We start from the raw sequence: 17500 nt of genomic DNA on the forward strand, positions 1-17500 counted from the left end.
ACGTGGAGTGTGTGTGTGTGTGTGTGAGTGTGTCTGTGTGTGTGTGTGTGTGTCTGTGTGTGTGTGTGTGTGTGTGTGTGTGTGTGTGTGTGTGTGTGTGTGTGTGTGTGTGTGTGTGTGTCGTGGGTGTGTGTGTGTGTGTGTGTGTCGTGGGGGTGTGGAGTAGAGCAGTGGGCAAGCAGGGAAATTGGTGTCTCATGACGGCTGGAATCTGCTGCAGATGATTCTACAGGAGGCTGAACAACGGTGCTAATGTGAGCAGCTGCTCCTGAGAGAGTAGCACAGGAACAATCACACACACACACACACACACACACACACACACCACACACACACACCACACACACACACACACACACACACACACACACACACACACACACACACCACACACCACACATACACACACACACACACGCACTCTCAGGCACACGCGCATACTCATGTTCTCGCATACACACGCACAAACACACACACACACACACACACACACACACACACACACACTCATGCACACACACACACACACACACACACACACACTCATACACATACACATGCAGTACATACCTCACTCACGCGTGAGGGGCCTGACATACTCCAACCTTTCCTTGTCCAGTGTCATCTATGTGTGTGTGGTATTGTATATGATTTGTGTTCATGTGTGTTCAGCTGTCTGCGTGCATGTGTGTACTGTAGTACGTTGGGTTAGCTTGTGTGTTTTGGTGTGGTAAATCTGAAGACGAGTATAGCTCAGTCAAGTGATTGTGTGTTTTGGTGTGGTAAATCTGGAGACGAGTATAGCTCAGTGAAGTGATTTTATGGGTCATTAGTTCAAGTCCTCTGTAGCACTGCTAGCAGTGGAACCAAATCATCTTCCTCGTTGACTCCCAGGCAGCGCATACAGGCAATAAAGAACAGCAGTAAAGAGACACAACAGGTAGTTCAATTAGATATGAGAGCTCATTACAGCCCATTACAAGGGAAGACCACAGCATGATGTGTTGAGCAGTGGTGTAACCATGCAGTGCAAAAATGAGTTGAAATAATATAATATGTGTTATAATTTCTGTACAGGGAGAGTATTGATGTGCAGTAGGACACGGGGTGGGATCAGAGATGATGCTGATGGGGTATTAGAGGAGGGGGGGCGGGGGGTGCGGAGGGGGGGGCAGTTAAACCACAGCAGAGCAGAGGACCACACCCTTAGGGTGCCTTGCGAGGGGTGTGTGTGTGTGTGTGTGTAGCTTTAGGAGCAGCTGCAGCAGCACACGAGCCTTCTAGTCCTTATGAGCTGTCACGGGCTATTGTGCTCGTCTCAACACCAAACACTCATATTATAAACAAATAGCTCATATTTACTCAAAGACTAATAATTGGCCGAGGGCTAATATTTGCAGCCTCGTAATCACCTCAGTTTTTCTCAATTGTGTATCCAATCTGTCTTCAAAAAGTCCCAATAATCAACCAATTGTATTAGATAAATATGCTGTCCTTGTTGACCACTCCCCCTTTTCTCCCAGGTGTGTGAGCCAGAGTGTTTGTCGTTGTCGTTGTTGAAGGGCTCATTCAAACCCAGTGATTCTTCAGGAAGGAAGAGAGATGCTGGTTAAATATTAATATTACGCTGCCTGCAGGTTAGGCTAGTAACAAATCAATGAGAGTGTCCCGTGTGTGTGTGCAGAGGTGGGCACAAATACATCAAAAACTATTTTGTTACAAAATACAAATACTGGCTTAGAAAATGTAACAAAATAAAATACAAAATACTGATGTGAAAAATTTATTTAATTAAAATACAAGTAATTAGTAATTAGAAAATACAAAAATACCCCCACAATAATCATGGTATACCAACTTTTAAAATAAACTACAAGAAATCCTATTTTTTTTATTGGCTGACAGAGGCCTAAATTCTTTACTTTGGGCTGAAGTAGCCTGGTCCTACCATACTCTCGTACGTTCATAATGTACAGAGAGTCTGGCCACTTTTCTTTGCCAAGCATGAATTTCCATTTCCTTTTCTGACATTTTATTGTTTAAAACAATTGGATCTGCCCAGAGCCACTCAGATCTGCCATAACCAATCGCTATACATTTGGTCGCGAGGAGACATGCTCAAACTAGCGACCTCAACATCATCGTTCTCAGCTACTCCCTCTGTTCGCTGATTGGACCTGCACATTTTTGTTTTGAGAAAACCTGTAAATATACCGCAGGCCCAAGTGAAATGAAAACTGAACGGAAGTACTTAGGAAGGCGGAGCCATGAAGTAGATCTAGTAAAAAAAAATGTAATCAGCATCCCATATCAATATAAACGATGATTGAACTGACAACAAGCAGGCTTTGCAACAGTGGAATCAACTGTGATAAAGCAAACTACCCCCATGATTTTCCGTGTTCAATGAAAGTAGTACGACAGATTGAACAGGTTAGCCTTTTTAAATTGAACAGCATATTTTCTATAAATGCATGCCTTTGCCTTCATACATGACTGACAACACCGGGGACAAATAAAGTAACATCCTGTAAGGTGTCTCAATAAACAGAATTAATTAACTGGGTGGTGAAAACTTGAGACTGTTTCGCATCGGGGAGGTTTTTGCCTCAGTCTCCTCCATTATTTCTGCAGATCAGGACGCCTTGGTTGATCCCTTACATAAATCCTCATGTCAAAGGTTATGGTCATGGGGTTCATGTCATGTTCTCCCTCAGTGTCTTATCTGTATCGTTTTCAAATTTTAGTCTTGTTGCACTTGACACACCTGACAATTCAAGCTCCTGAAGTCAACTTTCAGACATGATCTTAGGAGATGATTATGACAACAGAAAAGACACATCTAATGCTTTTAAGTTGTCTACATGGTGACATAAAATCAAGGCTGGTTCTAGCCTGCTACATCTGGGTGGGCTGGAATAAAATAGCAAAGCAGTCAAATTGGATCAAAATGGATATAAACACATACGCATGTTGAGATGGGTGCTCAGGCCTATGTGTTTCAGAGCTAGACAACAATGAGGTTGAATTTACAGAATGTTTCAAAGTACAGAGGGTGCTTAAAGATTGTAGTAGCGGTGTGGTCTTCTTCAATTTAAAGCTTTTTTTTTTTTTTTTAAGTATTACACAGTTATGTACCAGCCAGATATCATTCCACTCAATGCCATCTCATCTACATCCAAGCTGGGCTTGAGCCCAAGAGACATCACCGGTCACCCTCCCTATTCTTACTGAGTAACAAGGCAACAAGAAACCACAAAGAAAAAAAAAACAATGTACAAAACCAGGTTCACCAAGATTCTGACCTTTGGCTCCCAGACTATGATAAGCATAGTATATTGTCATGATTATAAGGAAGAGGCTATATTTAACTGAGTGATGATTTTTTGGCTAATTTGAGGGGGAAAATGACAGATTTTTGTATTTGAAATACTCTAAATACAATCCCTCAAAATATGTTGTTACAAATTACATTTGATTTTTTCCAATCATGCAAAATACAAATTACAAAATACACTAAAGTAATTAAATACGTATTTAAAATACATATAATTGAAATACTGCCCATGTCTGTGTGTGTGTGTGTGTGTGTGTGTATGTGCGCGTGTGTGCGTGCGTCTGTGTGTGTGTGTGTGTGTGTGTGTGTGTGTGTGTGTGTGTGTGTGTGTGTGTGTGTGTGTGTGTGTGTGTGTGTGTGTGTGTGAGTGTGTGAGTGTGTACTGTATGTAAGATGACTATTAGAACTCTATTAAGAATGTCAGAATCAGGACCCCTGCCCTGACCTGCCCTGCGCTGGACATTCATTCCACTGAGGCACACACACACACACACACACACACACACACACACATACACACACAGAGTGGTACATAGTGGCGCACACACACACACACACACACACACACACACACACACATACACACACACACACACACACACACACACACACACACACACACACACACACACACACACAGAGTGACACATAGTGGCACACACACACTCACAGAGTGGTACATAGTGGCACACACACACACACACACACACACAGCTCATGAGTCAGGGAGAGAAGTTCCAGAGTAGCACTTCATTCTGAGAACTCAGCTCTTATCCATGGTGTCGTAACAACATCAAAACATCTCCATAGAAACACGTGATGAGTGGCCTGCTCAGAAGTAAAAGAGGAAGGAAGGATCATGCCAGCGTCGTGTCATATCCCCTGAGTCACACCCTAGATTCAGAACCCCCAGCGGTGCTACAACTGTCTGGTCAAAAGTTATGGGCCCTTAGTCACTCAGAACACCAACTCAATGGGTCCTAGAAGGGCGTTTACCGAGTCGTTCTCCAAACCCTGGATGACTGACAGTTGAGGAATGGAAGGAGTCTTTGATATGAGTATGCTCCAAACTCTATCCTGCAGAACTCTCCATAGATACACCCTAACTCACGGCTGAGGAAAAAACATTGTGTATGTGTATGTGTTCACGTGTGTGTGTGCGTGCGTGTCTCTATGTGGTTGTCTGTGTGTGACTGTCCTAGTGTGTGTGTGTGTGTGTGTGTGTGTGTGTGTGTGTGTGTGTGTGTGTAACATGCCAGCTGTAGCATGGGAATAAGGAGGGGAGGCCACACGCAGAATTCAAATGCTAATATAATGAGTGTTAAGCAGGTCAGTGTAGTGAAATATAGAGTGTAAGTGTGTTTCCAGTGAGTGTGTAGAGGGTGTGTGTCAGGAGAGAGCAGCCGGCACGGGAAGAGGCGCCCACCTCACCTGAGCAGCACACACCTGGCCTAGAGACAGACACTCAGGCACTCTGGGGCGCTACAGCATGTGTGTGTGTGTGTGTGTGTGTGTGTGTGTGTGTACATGGAAGAGGATGTGGTTAGGGGTGATTCAGGACTTTTGCGTGTGTGTGTGTGTGTGTGTGTGTCGAGGGGGTTACTGCCAGGGAGGGTGGTGCCCCTCGTCTGCCCTTCTGATGGGCTAGAGCCCCCCCACACATGGAGGCACTCGGCTGGGGTGCTGCTATTGGCTGCCTTAGATGGCAGGGGAGGGCCCTTGCACCAGCAGACCCGCTGATTGGCTTTCCCTCATCAGGCAAGCGGTGTGTAAGCGTGTCGTAATAAATGATTTCCTGTTGCAGTAGCGGTAGTGGACAGGATGCACCCATGAATTGCAACACACACACACACACACACACACACACGTGTGCGCACACACAAACCACTAAACACACACTTAATTCCCGCACCACATTTAGATCAGTTCTAGCTTCCCTATTCTGCGAAAGGGAAAGCGTTATGAAACCTGTTCAGTTTGTTCAAAGGCAGAAGCATGAGCATAATTATCTGCCATATTCCTGGCTCTTTCAGCTCAATCCAAATGAGCCTCAAACACTCCTGAGTGTGTTCTGTGCAAGTATGCGATGGGAGTGTCTCCTGTGTGTGTGTGTGTGTGTGTGTGTGTCCTGTGAGAGTGTCCTGAGAGGAGTGTGTGTTTATGCTACTTTACTAGTGAATGGAATGAGGCTCGGTAATGCAGACCAGCTCTCCTCCCCCGCGCTGTAGATCTGAACCACACCCCAGCTCAACATGTGCTGCCTGCTCGCGTGCGTGCACACACACACACACACACACACACACACACACACACACACGCAAAGCTGTGCAGGGTGGGGCTGGTTGAAGGGGGGAGGAGCCAGAGACCCCATCTGTCTCCCGTCACCCAACCATTCGGCCTCACAGCCAAGAACCAACATGTAGCCCAGGGGTCAGAGGTGAAATACGACGGGAATTAAGTGTGTGTGTGTGTGTGTGTGCATGAGTATGCGTGTGTGCATGTGTGTGTGTGCGCGCGTGTGTGTGTGTGTGTGTGTGCACGGCTGTGTGCGCGTGTGTGTGTGCATGTGAGCGTGCGTGTGTGTGTGTGTCAGCAGACACGTGTGTCTGGCTGTAAGTGTGAGACTAATGTTGGTGGGACAGCCCTTTGGTGAGGTCCAGATGTAAATTCCAGGCCAAGAGTCAGTGGCGTGCTGGACGAGGCTGCTCTGGTCTGTCCAGAGAGTCGCTCTCTCTCTCTTGACTGTCCAAAGAGTCGTTCTCTCTCTTGACTGTCCAAAGAGTCGCTCTCTCTCTTGTCTGTCCAAAGAGTCGCTCTCTCTCTTGACTGTCCAGAGAGTCGTTCTCTCTCTTGACTGTCCAAAGAGTCGCTCTCTCTCTTGTCTGTCCAAAGAGTCGCTCTCTCTCTTGACTGTCCAGAGAGTCGTTCTCTCTCTTGACTGTCCAAAGAGTCGCTCTCTCTCTTGTCTGTCCAAAGAGTCGCTCTCTCTCTTGTCTGTCCAAAGAGTCGCTCTCTCTCTTGTCTGTCCAAAGAGTCGCTCTCTCTCTTGTCTGTCCAGAGAGTCGCTCTCTCTCTTGTCTGTCCAGAGAGTCGCTCTCTCTCGGCCGCTGTTTTTACTTTTCTCACAGAATAAACAGACAGGTGCTGACGTGATGGAGGTTTATTTTGTATTGTGTTGAAGGATAATACAACACCATTATATTGTCCAACATTCAACACAGCTGTGAGTTTCAACAGGTCTTCTTCACAAGTATGAATCTGTGGCCGTGTGCTCACATCTGTGTGTGTGTGTGTGTGTGTGAGAGAGAGAATGTGTGTATGTGTGTGTGTGTGTAAGCTATGTTTGTGTTTTGATGGTGGTTGTTTCTGGTGCTGTGTACTCTGTAATGTAACTGTAAATCCAGCTGCAGAGAGTTGAAATAGAGCCAGACCCAGCTGGGAGGGCCATTTACCCCCCACTCCCTGCACACACACACACATACACACACACACATACACACAGAACCCTGGAGCTGTCAGCTGCACTCACCGTCCACTCCCTACAAACAAGAGAGGGGGAGAGAGAGGGAAGAAAATCACAAGGAATAAAAAGCTTCTCTTTTGGCTGTACCGTCATTTTATAATTTTTTTGTGAATTGTGAAAAGCCAAGGTGGAAGGTGTGTTTAACTGTCTTAAACATACTATGCGCCATGAAAACTGATTTGAACATTTTTTTAATAATAATACAATATTTGTACAATTATTATTATTAAAAACATGCTTTAAAAAGTTGTTGAGCACTGTGTCTGTAACTGGCCATGTGGAGAGTAACATTCTAGAATTGAACTGCCCACCCCTCTCTTCAGTATTCCCCTCTAAGTCCCTCCCCTTGTTCGGTGGTATTGGCCAGGACACATGACTGTCAGACAAGTCAAGTCCTGATTGGCTGCTTCCTTTGGCGGCTCTTTTGTTCCTCCCCAGCTCAGAGCTTGTTGTGATGGCAGAGGCCAGATGCGGTCAGCAGAAATGACTGCGCTTCATTAGCATGCTAACTGGATCAGACTTCAGACAGAGAGACAAGGCACTAGGCTGGGAAAAGAGAAGGGGAAAGAATGAGAGAGAGAGAGAGAGAGAGAGAGAGAGAGAGAGATCATGAATATGAGTCACAGAGAGAGAGAGCAGAGGAGGAGAGGGCCGCGCGTCAGCACAGAGTTATGCATCACCACACACTCCCTCTCTCCTCAACACACTCCCTCTCTCCTGTGGTCAGACACACCCTCCAATCAGCACTGCACTGACCTCTCCCTCTCTCATTTCCCCATCCTTCTCTCTCATTTATCCACTCACCACACACTCGCTTTATCTCTCCCCCCCTCTCTCTCTTCATCTCTCTCTCCCCCCCTCTCTCTCTTCATCTCTCTCTCTTCCTCTCTCTCTCTCCCCCTCTCTCTCTTCCTCTCTCTCTCCCCCCTCTCTCTCTTCCTCTCTCTCTCCCCCCTCTCTCTCTTCATCTCTCTCTCCCCCCCTCTCTCTCTTCCTCTCTCTCTCCCCCCTCTCTCTCTCCCCCCTCTCTCTCCCCCCCCCTCTCTCTCATGCTTGTTGACTTTGTTGGCGTAGTAAATGAGGGAAGAGATTGCACAGGGCACAGTATCCATGACGTCCTGATCCCGTCGTGTGTGTGTCGTCCTGATCCCGTTGTGTGTGTGTGTGTGTGTGTGTGTGTGTGTGTGTGCCATAGGCCCTATAGGCCCCAGCTGCCTGCCCCTCCCTCTGCTGCTCTCATATGATTCGCTGGTCAGATATTTACTGAAGAACAGGCTGCTCGTCCATATGATGCGCTGGTCAGATATTTACTGAAGAACAGGCTGCTCGTCCATATGATGCGCTGGTCAGATATTTACTGAAGAACAGGCTGCTCGTCCATATGATGCGCTGGTCAGGATGCTCGTCCATATGATGGGAGGGAGCGGATGCACACAGTGGCAGTGTCCAGTGCAGCTTTTCCACCTGCAGAATTACCCATAATGCCACAATCTCTCTCTCTCTCTCTCTCTCTCTCTCTCTCTCTCTCTCTCTCTCACTTTATATATATACAGTATATATGTACTGTATGTATGTATATACACAAACTGATCTAATCTGATCTATTTTTTCCTATTTTTATACTTACCTACCTTCATGTAGCCTAGCACAGAAATGTTGCCATGATCAGCCATGATTTCCCGGCTCAGCCTCCTCACAGGACTTGTAGGAGTTTCACATAGTAAACTAGAAAAGCACTCCGAGAGCGCAGACCTCTTCCAAGCGAAAACATAACCGCCTCCTGGATCCAGAAGGTCATCGGAATCACACCCAAAATGTAATAATTTCTTCCTTGGGTCATTTCAGACCTTTCCTGAAAATCTCATCGAAATCCATCTGTAACTGAGTATGTTGTATCTTGCTAACAAACAGACAATCAGACAGACAAACAGACAGACAGACAAACAAACAAAAATCCAGATGAAAGCATAATCTCCTTGGCGGAGGTAACAAAGCAAGTAGTCTCAACATGGCTTTGGCTTCAGCTGTGCCATACTTGAAGCAGTGTTGCTTTGAGATGGGTGTTGAAGCGGTGTTGTTTTGAGATGGGTGTTGAAGCGGTGTTGTTTTGAGATGGGTGTTGAAGCGGTGTTGTTTTGAGATGGGTGTTGAAGCAGTGTTGTTTTGAGAGGGGTGTTGAAGCAGTGTTGTTTTGAGAGGGGTGATGCAGGTTCATTGGATCCGATCAGTATGCCACTCGTCCTTCTCATTTCCTCGTGTGTCTCTCCCTCCGCCAGCTCCACCCATCCATCCCTCTTTATAATCTCATCACGTCTTCTTGTCCTTCTCCTGTCCCTCTCTCCACATCCCTTCCTCTATCAGTCCTGCTATCCTACTCCTCCTCCCCTCCCCTACTCTTACTGTCCCTGTTCCTTTCTTTCACCCCCCTCTCTCCACATCCCTTCCTCTATCAGTCCTGCTATCCTACTCCTCCTCCCCTCCCCTACTCTTACTGTCCCTGTTCCTTTCTTTCACCCCCCTCTCTCCACATCCCTTCCTCTATCCGTCCTGCTATCCTACTCCTCCTCCCCTCCCCTACTCTTACTGTCCCTGTTCCTTTCTTTCACCCCCCTCTCTCCACATCCCTTCCTCTATCCGTCCTGCTATCCTACTCCTCCTCCCCTCCCCTACTCTTACTGTCCCTGTTCCTTTCTTTCACCCCCTCTCTCCACATCCCTGTCTCCCCGCCTTCCTGCCACTTAGTCTCTTCTCCTCCCTCTCGCTTTCCCTCTGCATCCCTCTATCCCTCCCTCTCTCTCTCCTGCTCTCCATCTGCTGTTCCTCCTGAGTGTTCTGGAATGAATCAAGGTGATCTGATTGTGATCTCTTCAATTAACTCATCCCTCTCTCTCTCTCTCTCTCGCTCTCTTTGTGTCTTATGTGTGTCTCTCCCTTTTTTCCTTTTCTTTTGTTTCTGAATGTAGCTTTGTCTCTCTCTCTCTCTCTCTCTCTCTCTCTTACTGCGCCTCTCTCTTTGGCTCTCACTTCACTCTCTTTATCTTTCTGTTGTGTACGTTTCAATGATGTGTTGTGAGTATGCAAAAGTGTAAGAAATCGGTTTGATGAAAGCATCTTAACCCCCCCCCCCCCCCCCCCATCTCTTTCCATCAGAATGTTGGCGTGGCTCAGTGACGTGTTCTGGGACGAGCGGCTCTGGTTCCCCAAGGGTTTGGGCTGGAAGGACCTGAAGGATCGGGACGACCGGGTCTACGCCAAACCCGCTGACCTGTGGGTGGTGCTGCCCATGGCTCTGGGCTTGATGGTAGTGCGCCAGATCTTTGAGAGGTAAGCCCAGCCAACTCCCCACCAATCCACTCATCTAACCCTCTCACACGCCCAGCCACCTCCCCACCAATCCACTCATCTAACCCTCTCACACGCCCAGCCACCTCCCCACCAATCCACTCATCTAACCCTCTCACACGCCCAGCCACCTCCCCACCAAACCACTCATCTAACCCTCTCACACATCACATGTACAGTATGTTACGCCATAGTCCTGTCATTGGTCATTGTGCCCAGTGAATGTGCCTATAGCGTGATATCAGTGACACGTAACATGTATTGCAATTGTAGATGCCGTAATAGTCAATGCCATGCGTTTGTTTAACTGGTCATAGCATCTCATGTTTTGACAGTCTTAATGATAACTCCTTACTTCAGCCTAGTGTAGAAAGCACTATAAGCCCATTTATTCATGTTCATAATGTAATCATAATGCAACACAGCAGAAGTCTACATAACTATAAACTCAGACGACTGTACCCATGAAGCCTTACAAAGCTGTATTCACAACTATTTGATAACTTGTGACAGAATGCTATCAGTACTGCCACTGATAAGACATGGATCTGTCAGCTGTATGAGATGACTAAGTGTTCCTGTTCCTCTCAGGGCGACCTGACTTCTCTCTTATCTGTTTCTTCTTCTAGTGCTCCATCTTCTATCTTCCCTCTTTCTTTCTTTCTTTCTTTCTTTCTTTCTTTCTTCGTACTCCTACTGTCCATCTTAGCAGTCATTTTTTTTCATTTCACTATCATTATTGAATTAGATTCTTTGTGTGTAACTGGATCATCTGCCTGCGTGTGGTTGGTGGCAGAGAGTATCCAGGGTGGCTGTTTTCTTTATTTACGACTTCTGATGCTGTGTATTTTTAGAAAACATCCAGGCTGTGTATTTCTGTGTGCATAGTACTACACACTCTTAATTCTATTGCCTTTGGCCTCAACTCTTCTGCGTCCCAGTCCTGCTAAGGGCTCCTGATCTTCTCACTTCTTAACGTTATTTCTCATCCTTTTTCTGCCTGCTTCTACTCTCCCTTTACGTCACTCTTCATATATTTTCTTTCAAAAGCTAAACATGTTTATTTTGTGATATTTTCTCATGTTCTACAATGGCACACGTATTGGTTATGTGGGCGTTATTGGTGTCGATGGTCACATGATGATTCAATAAAGGTGGTCTCTTCTCGTGAATTCTCCTCTCCTCAGGACGGTTGGCATGCGGTTAGCGGCTCTGCTTGGTGTTAAAGCGACAAAGCGGCATCGAGCCACGCCCAATCCAGCACTAGAGGCCTTCTACTCCAAAACCACCAAATACCCAACACAGGTACCCACACACTCAAACCACTACTTTAACACAACAGCCAACCCAAACACCAAGCACAGGTATCCACACACTCAAACCACTAGCACAATAGCCAACCCAAACACCAAACACAGGTAAACATATACTCATACACAGTATGAGTGATATACTCATACATATACTGTCAGGTTTCTCAAGAGTGATTATCCAAATGCATGACAGAAAGAGATAGAAGGGTAGAATGAGCTAAATTCAGGTCAAAAAAGAGAAAAGTATAAACAAAAAACACAGGGATCCAGCTGGGACTAAAATCAGGGCAGACACAGATATGGAGTCGGAAATACCAAACAGCCGAACTGGGTCTGGCAGGGGACCGCAGGGTATGAATAGGCAAACTGGTGAGCACAATGAGCAGCAGCTTGGTAGAGGCCTATTTTACACAGGCCATGGTGGAGGCCTATTTTACACAGGCCATGGTGGAGGCCTATTTTACACAGGCCATGGTGGAGGCCTATTTTACACAGGCCATGGTGGAGGCCTATTTTACACAGGCCATGGTGGAGGCCTATTTTACACAGGCCATGGTGGAGGCCTATTTTACACAGGCCATGGTGGAGGCCTATTTTACACAGGCGATGGTGGAGGAGGCCTATTTTACACAGGCGATGGTGGAGGCCTATTTTACACAGGCGATGGTGGTGGAGGCCTATTTTACACAGGCCATGGTGGAGGCCTATTTTACACAGGCGATGGTGGAGGCCTATTTTACACAGGCCATGGTGGAGGCCTATTTTACACAGGCGATGGTAGAGGCCTATTTTACACAGGCGATGGTGGAGGCCTATTTTACACAGGCGATGGTGGAGGCCTATTTTACACAGGCGATGGTGGAGGCCTATTTTACACAGGCCATGGTGGAGGCCTATTTTACACAGGCCATGGTGGAGGCCTATTTTACACAGGCCATGGTGGAGGCCTATTTTACACAGGCCATGGTGGAGGCCTACAGGCCGAGACGGGAGGAGTCAGGTGAAGGGTGGGCACGAGGAGCACAGGGGTCTACAACACAAGTACACACACACCATCAGACACTAGAGAGCACGAAGCCCTCACGTCAACACAGGCACATATGAAGCCCTCACGTCAACACAGGCACATATGAAGCCCTCACGTCAACACAGGCACATATGAAGCTCTTATATCAACACAGGCACATATGAAGCCCTTATATCAACACAGGCACATATGAAGCCCTCACGTCAACACAGGCACATATGAAGCCCTCACGTCAACACAGGCACATATGAAGCTCTTATATCAACACAGGCACATATGAAGCCCTCACGTCAACACAGGCACATATGAAGCCCTTATATCAACACAGGCACATATGAAGCCCTCACGTCAACACAGGCACATATGAAGCCCTTATATCAACACAGGCACATATGAAGCCCTTATATCAACACAGGCACATATGAAGCCCTTATATCAACACAGGCACATATGAAGCCCTTATATCAACACAGGCACATATGAAGCCCTTATATCAACACAGGCACATATGAAGCCCTTATATCAACACAGGCACATACAGTATGAGGCCCTCATGAATGTAATCACCCTGCCACAAATAGTGCGCATTCAGGTATTGAAATAATTAATCTCTCTCTCTCTCTCTCTCTCTCTCTCTCTCTCTCTGTGTGTGTGTGTGTGTGTGTGCATATGCACAGAGTTCTGTAGAATCATTATGTACGCAAACAGGTTACACACAACAGCAGGTGCAGAGATGGTTCCGCAGGCGAAGAAACCAGGACAGACCCAACCTCCTGAAGAAGTTCCAGGAGGCCAGGTGAGCATGCACACACATCTCCACGCACCATAGCACAATATTACCCCACAGCTACACTATCTATCACCATAGCACAATATTACCCCACAGCTACACTATCTATCACCATAGCACAATATTACCCCACACCTACACTATCTATCACCATAGCACAATATTACCCCACAGCTACACTATCTATCACCATAGCACAATATTACCCCACAGCTACACTATCTATCACCATAGCACAATATTACCCCACACCTACACTATCTATCACCATAGCACAATATTACCCCACACCTACACTATCTATCACCATAGCACAATATTACCCCACACCTACACTATCTATCACCATAGCACAATATTACCCCACAGCTACACTATCTATCACCATAGCACAATATTACCCCACAGCTACACTATCTATTTGCACTTATTTATTTGTTGGTATCTTACTGGTGCAGTGCCTGGTAAACATGCCATTGCTGTAGAAAACCTGTGCAGAATACCCGCAGGTACTGTAGGCCTGTTTTAAAAATAGGATGCTAGGGACAGCATAATTCCAGCTAAGCATTTCAGTAATGAATACTGAGTTTTATATTGTAATACATTATAATAAATGTGCAGTGAGCAGAATTTAAGCATGGTTGCATATGACATTTTTAACAGATCAAAATGACATAAGTCTACTGTAACAGCTGTTTTGAGTAAAGGCTATATGTTTAGGCTATTGAATATGCTGATGATAGAGAAGACATGCGATTTTGTGGTATGATGCATCATATGAAATTTGCAACAATGTGTCAGTTTACTCATACCCGTTGTAAGACACCTGCCAATTTTGTTATCAATCGGACGAATGGTTTGAAAGATATGCAAATAACAGACAAACAGACAAACTGACACACAAACAGACAGACAGACGTTCCTGTCATTAAAAGATAGACACAAACAATGCAGTATATTAGGCTACAATATATTGCAGTTTAGTATAGTATAGTATTAGTCTAGAGAGATCTAGACGTCCCTAGCGGCAGCAAATCTAATTGTAGAGCTTGGGAGCTGGGAAATGGAAGAATCACTGTACCAATCACAAGTCGGTGGGCGGGCTTAACATAATGGTGAATGACATGCGACCAGAAGTTGCAGTGGTTACGCATCCTGCTACTTGAAAACAAGAAGATGATTAGTTTAGCGTTATCCTATTGCGTGGAGAGGGAATTTGAAAGACAACTGTTTATCCCACCCCTCCGATTGAGCCCTGCCTACGGTGAGCTCCCAGACCCTACGTCTTGATGTGGCTCTGGCTGGTCAGGCTAGTATAACATAGCATAGTCGTATAGCATCACATAGCATGGGACAGTATAGTACTGGACTTAGTGCAAGATAGAGTCAGAGAAAGAGTGTGACATACTGTAGTATCATGAAATGATGTACCAAAAGACAAGCATATGTTCTGCTATGTGGAATGATGATGCATTGTATCCATTTCTCCACTGTGTAGTAATGAGCTGTGTAGAGTGACCAGGTCAGGCGTAGTGCCACTCACTCTCTGGACAGAGACTACATGACACGTCTGAGTGGACCGGCTCTGCCTTTGTTTATTTGCTCATCCGCTAACGCATAGTGACAGTAAACAGTTCTCAGAGCCCTTTAAGAGAGTATTATTTTCTATTCTATGCTGACACTGCAGTCTCCTCCTGGGCAAACTGGTGGACTGGCTCAGCTTTAGATGGGGAATTAGTGTTCAGTTCAGTTCAGTTCAGTTCAGTTTATTTCTTTGTCCCAAAATGGGCAATTTGATTGCAGACAGGATCACATACCACACAACAATAGACGCAACATATTACAATACAAACACAAATGCACAAAAATAATAATTTAGTTAAGATAGGTCTGACAGTGCCTAAAAAGATGAATCAGTAAAACCAAGATAAAATCCAGTAAATAAGTTACGTAGATGAAAGGGGAGGAAGTGAATGGGGGGGGGTGGTCTATCTTTTCCTGTTGTGTGCATTCAGTACTTTGATAGAAAAGGGGATGAAAGAATTTTTGTACCTTTGTTTAAAAGCAATGGGAGTTTTAAAACGCAGGCCAGATGGCAGCAGCATGTATTCAGAATATAGGGGATAACTTGTGTCTTGATGGATTTGTGTTGCTTTGTTGAGTACCTGCTTGCTAAAGTATTCTGTGAGGCTAACAAACTTCACTCCCACTATCTTACTGGCCATACTCACAAGTCACAATCCTGGAATGTGTATGCTGTATCATAGCTGTGTGTGTGAGCTGGTGGACTTCCTCAGCCTTAGATGGTGAATTATGCTTTATCAGAGCTGTGTGTGTGTGAGCTGGTGTGTAAGATGGGGAATTATGCTTTATCAGAGCTGTGTGTGTGTGAGCTGGTGTGTAAGATGGGGAATTATGCTTTATCAGAGCTGTGTGTGTGTGAGCTGGTGTGTAAGATGGGGAATTATGCTTTATCAGAGCTGTGTGTGTGTGAGCTGGTGTGTAAGATGGGGAATTATGCTTTATCAGAGCTGTGTGTGTGTGAGCTGGTGTGTAAGATGGGGAATTATGCTTTATCAGAGCTGTGTGTGTGTGAGCTGGTGTGTAAGATGGGGAATTATGCTTTATCAGAGCTGTGTGTGTGTGAGCTGGTGTGTAAGATGGGGAATTATGCTTTATCAGAGCTGTGTGTGTGTGAGCTGGTGTGTAAGATGGGGAATTATGCTTTATTAGAGCTGTGTGTGTGTGAGCTGGTGTGTAAGGCCAAATGCACTTATTAGGTGTTTCAAAGGAGACCCAGAAGTCAGTGTGTAGAAGAGAGACTGGCAGAGGCCTGTGTGCCATGCAGCTTGGCCCCGCCCCCTTCACACTGGTGCCCTGTGTGCCATGCAGCTTGGCTCCGCCCCCTTCACACTGGTGCCCTGTGTGCCATGCAGCTTGGCCCCGCCCCCTTCACACTGGTGCCCTGTGTGCCATGCAGATTGGCCCCGCCCCCTTCACACTTGTGCCCTGTGTTCCATGCAGGGGGTCAGGATTTGACTGGTTAGCTTCGCCGATTAGCAAAGCACTTCCTCGTCGCCATTTTCCAGAAATACATCATGTCCGGTGCCGTTTTACCTGCGTTTTACTCATGCTGATTGGTGGCTGTTCCACTCTCAGCTCATGCACGAGCTTAGTGTGGGCACGAGCTCTCCTTCTATACCTTACGTCAGTCAGTAACCTGGCACTTAATTGGCTAAGTAAAACGGTACCGGAAACAAGCCCCTTGAAACGCCATGTTGAAGCCTGAAAAAATCGTTCAATTTTGGCACATTTCACTAGCCTAGCATTCCCATTGAAATGAATGGGGGCGGGACTTGTTAACTTTCTCCAGTTCTTATAATACCTCCATGGTTCCATGCAGCTTGGCCCCGCCCCCTTCACACTTGTGCCCTGTGTTCCATGCAGCTTGGCTCCGCCCCCTTCACACTGGTGCCCTGTGTGCCATGCAGCTTGGCTCCGCCCCCTTCCAACTTGTGCCCTGGCACATGCCACTCTGGTCCCAGCGGAGGAGAGAGGGCACACACACACACACACTCTCAAATGCTCCCTCTCTCTCACTCTCTCAAATGCTCCCTCTCTCTCACTCTCTCAAATGCTCCCTCTCTCTCACTCTCTCAAATGCTCCCCCTCTTTCTCTCACTCTCTCACTCTCTCTCTCTCTCTCTCTCTCTCAAATGCTCCCTCTCTCTCTCACATGCTTTCTCTCTCTCTCTCTCTCACTCACTCTCTCATTCACTCTCTCTATCTCTGGCTCAGTCATGTGTACACACACACACACACACACACACACACACACAGTCACACACACATGCTTGCATGTGGTAGTTGGATACTATTTTTACTAGACTCCATCCTCTGCCATTGACACATTATCAAGTGATCCGACCCTTAACCAGTTAAGAGTGTCCAGAGATGAAGGGGAGGGTGTGGGCAGGGTTTAAAAGCACACACACACAGCACACACACACAGCACACACACACCTTCTGATGACTGATGAGAAGATTCCTCTTTTCCAGTCCACTTGTTCATCACCATCGGATCGCTAACTGAGTTTTTGGCTAGTGAGATCAGTACCCAATTGAGATGTAGTGTGTGTGTGTGTGTGTGTGTGTGTGTGTGTGTGTG

The 17500-nt window shown here is 46.3% G+C and overlaps 1 protein-coding gene across 1 annotated transcript in view; it reads left to right on the forward strand.

Annotated features, from left to right (window-relative positions):
- The window catches only part of cers2b (ceramide synthase 2b), a 31019-nt gene that overhangs the window by 3345 nt on the left and 10174 nt on the right, over positions 1–17500 (forward strand). Inside the window, exons 2-4 of the mRNA XM_062538110.1 lie at positions 10011–10184; positions 11390–11507; positions 13220–13338. Of these exons, the coding sequence (XP_062394094.1) occupies positions 10012–10184; positions 11390–11507; positions 13220–13338 (410 nt within the window). The 5' untranslated portion in view covers position 10011. The remainder of the gene's footprint in view (positions 1–10010; positions 10185–11389; positions 11508–13219; positions 13339–17500) is intronic.

Source organism: Sardina pilchardus, chromosome 6, assembly GCF_963854185.1.
Source record: "Sardina pilchardus chromosome 6, fSarPil1.1, whole genome shotgun sequence".
Lineage (NCBI taxonomy): Eukaryota > Metazoa > Chordata > Actinopteri > Clupeiformes > Clupeidae > Sardina > Sardina pilchardus.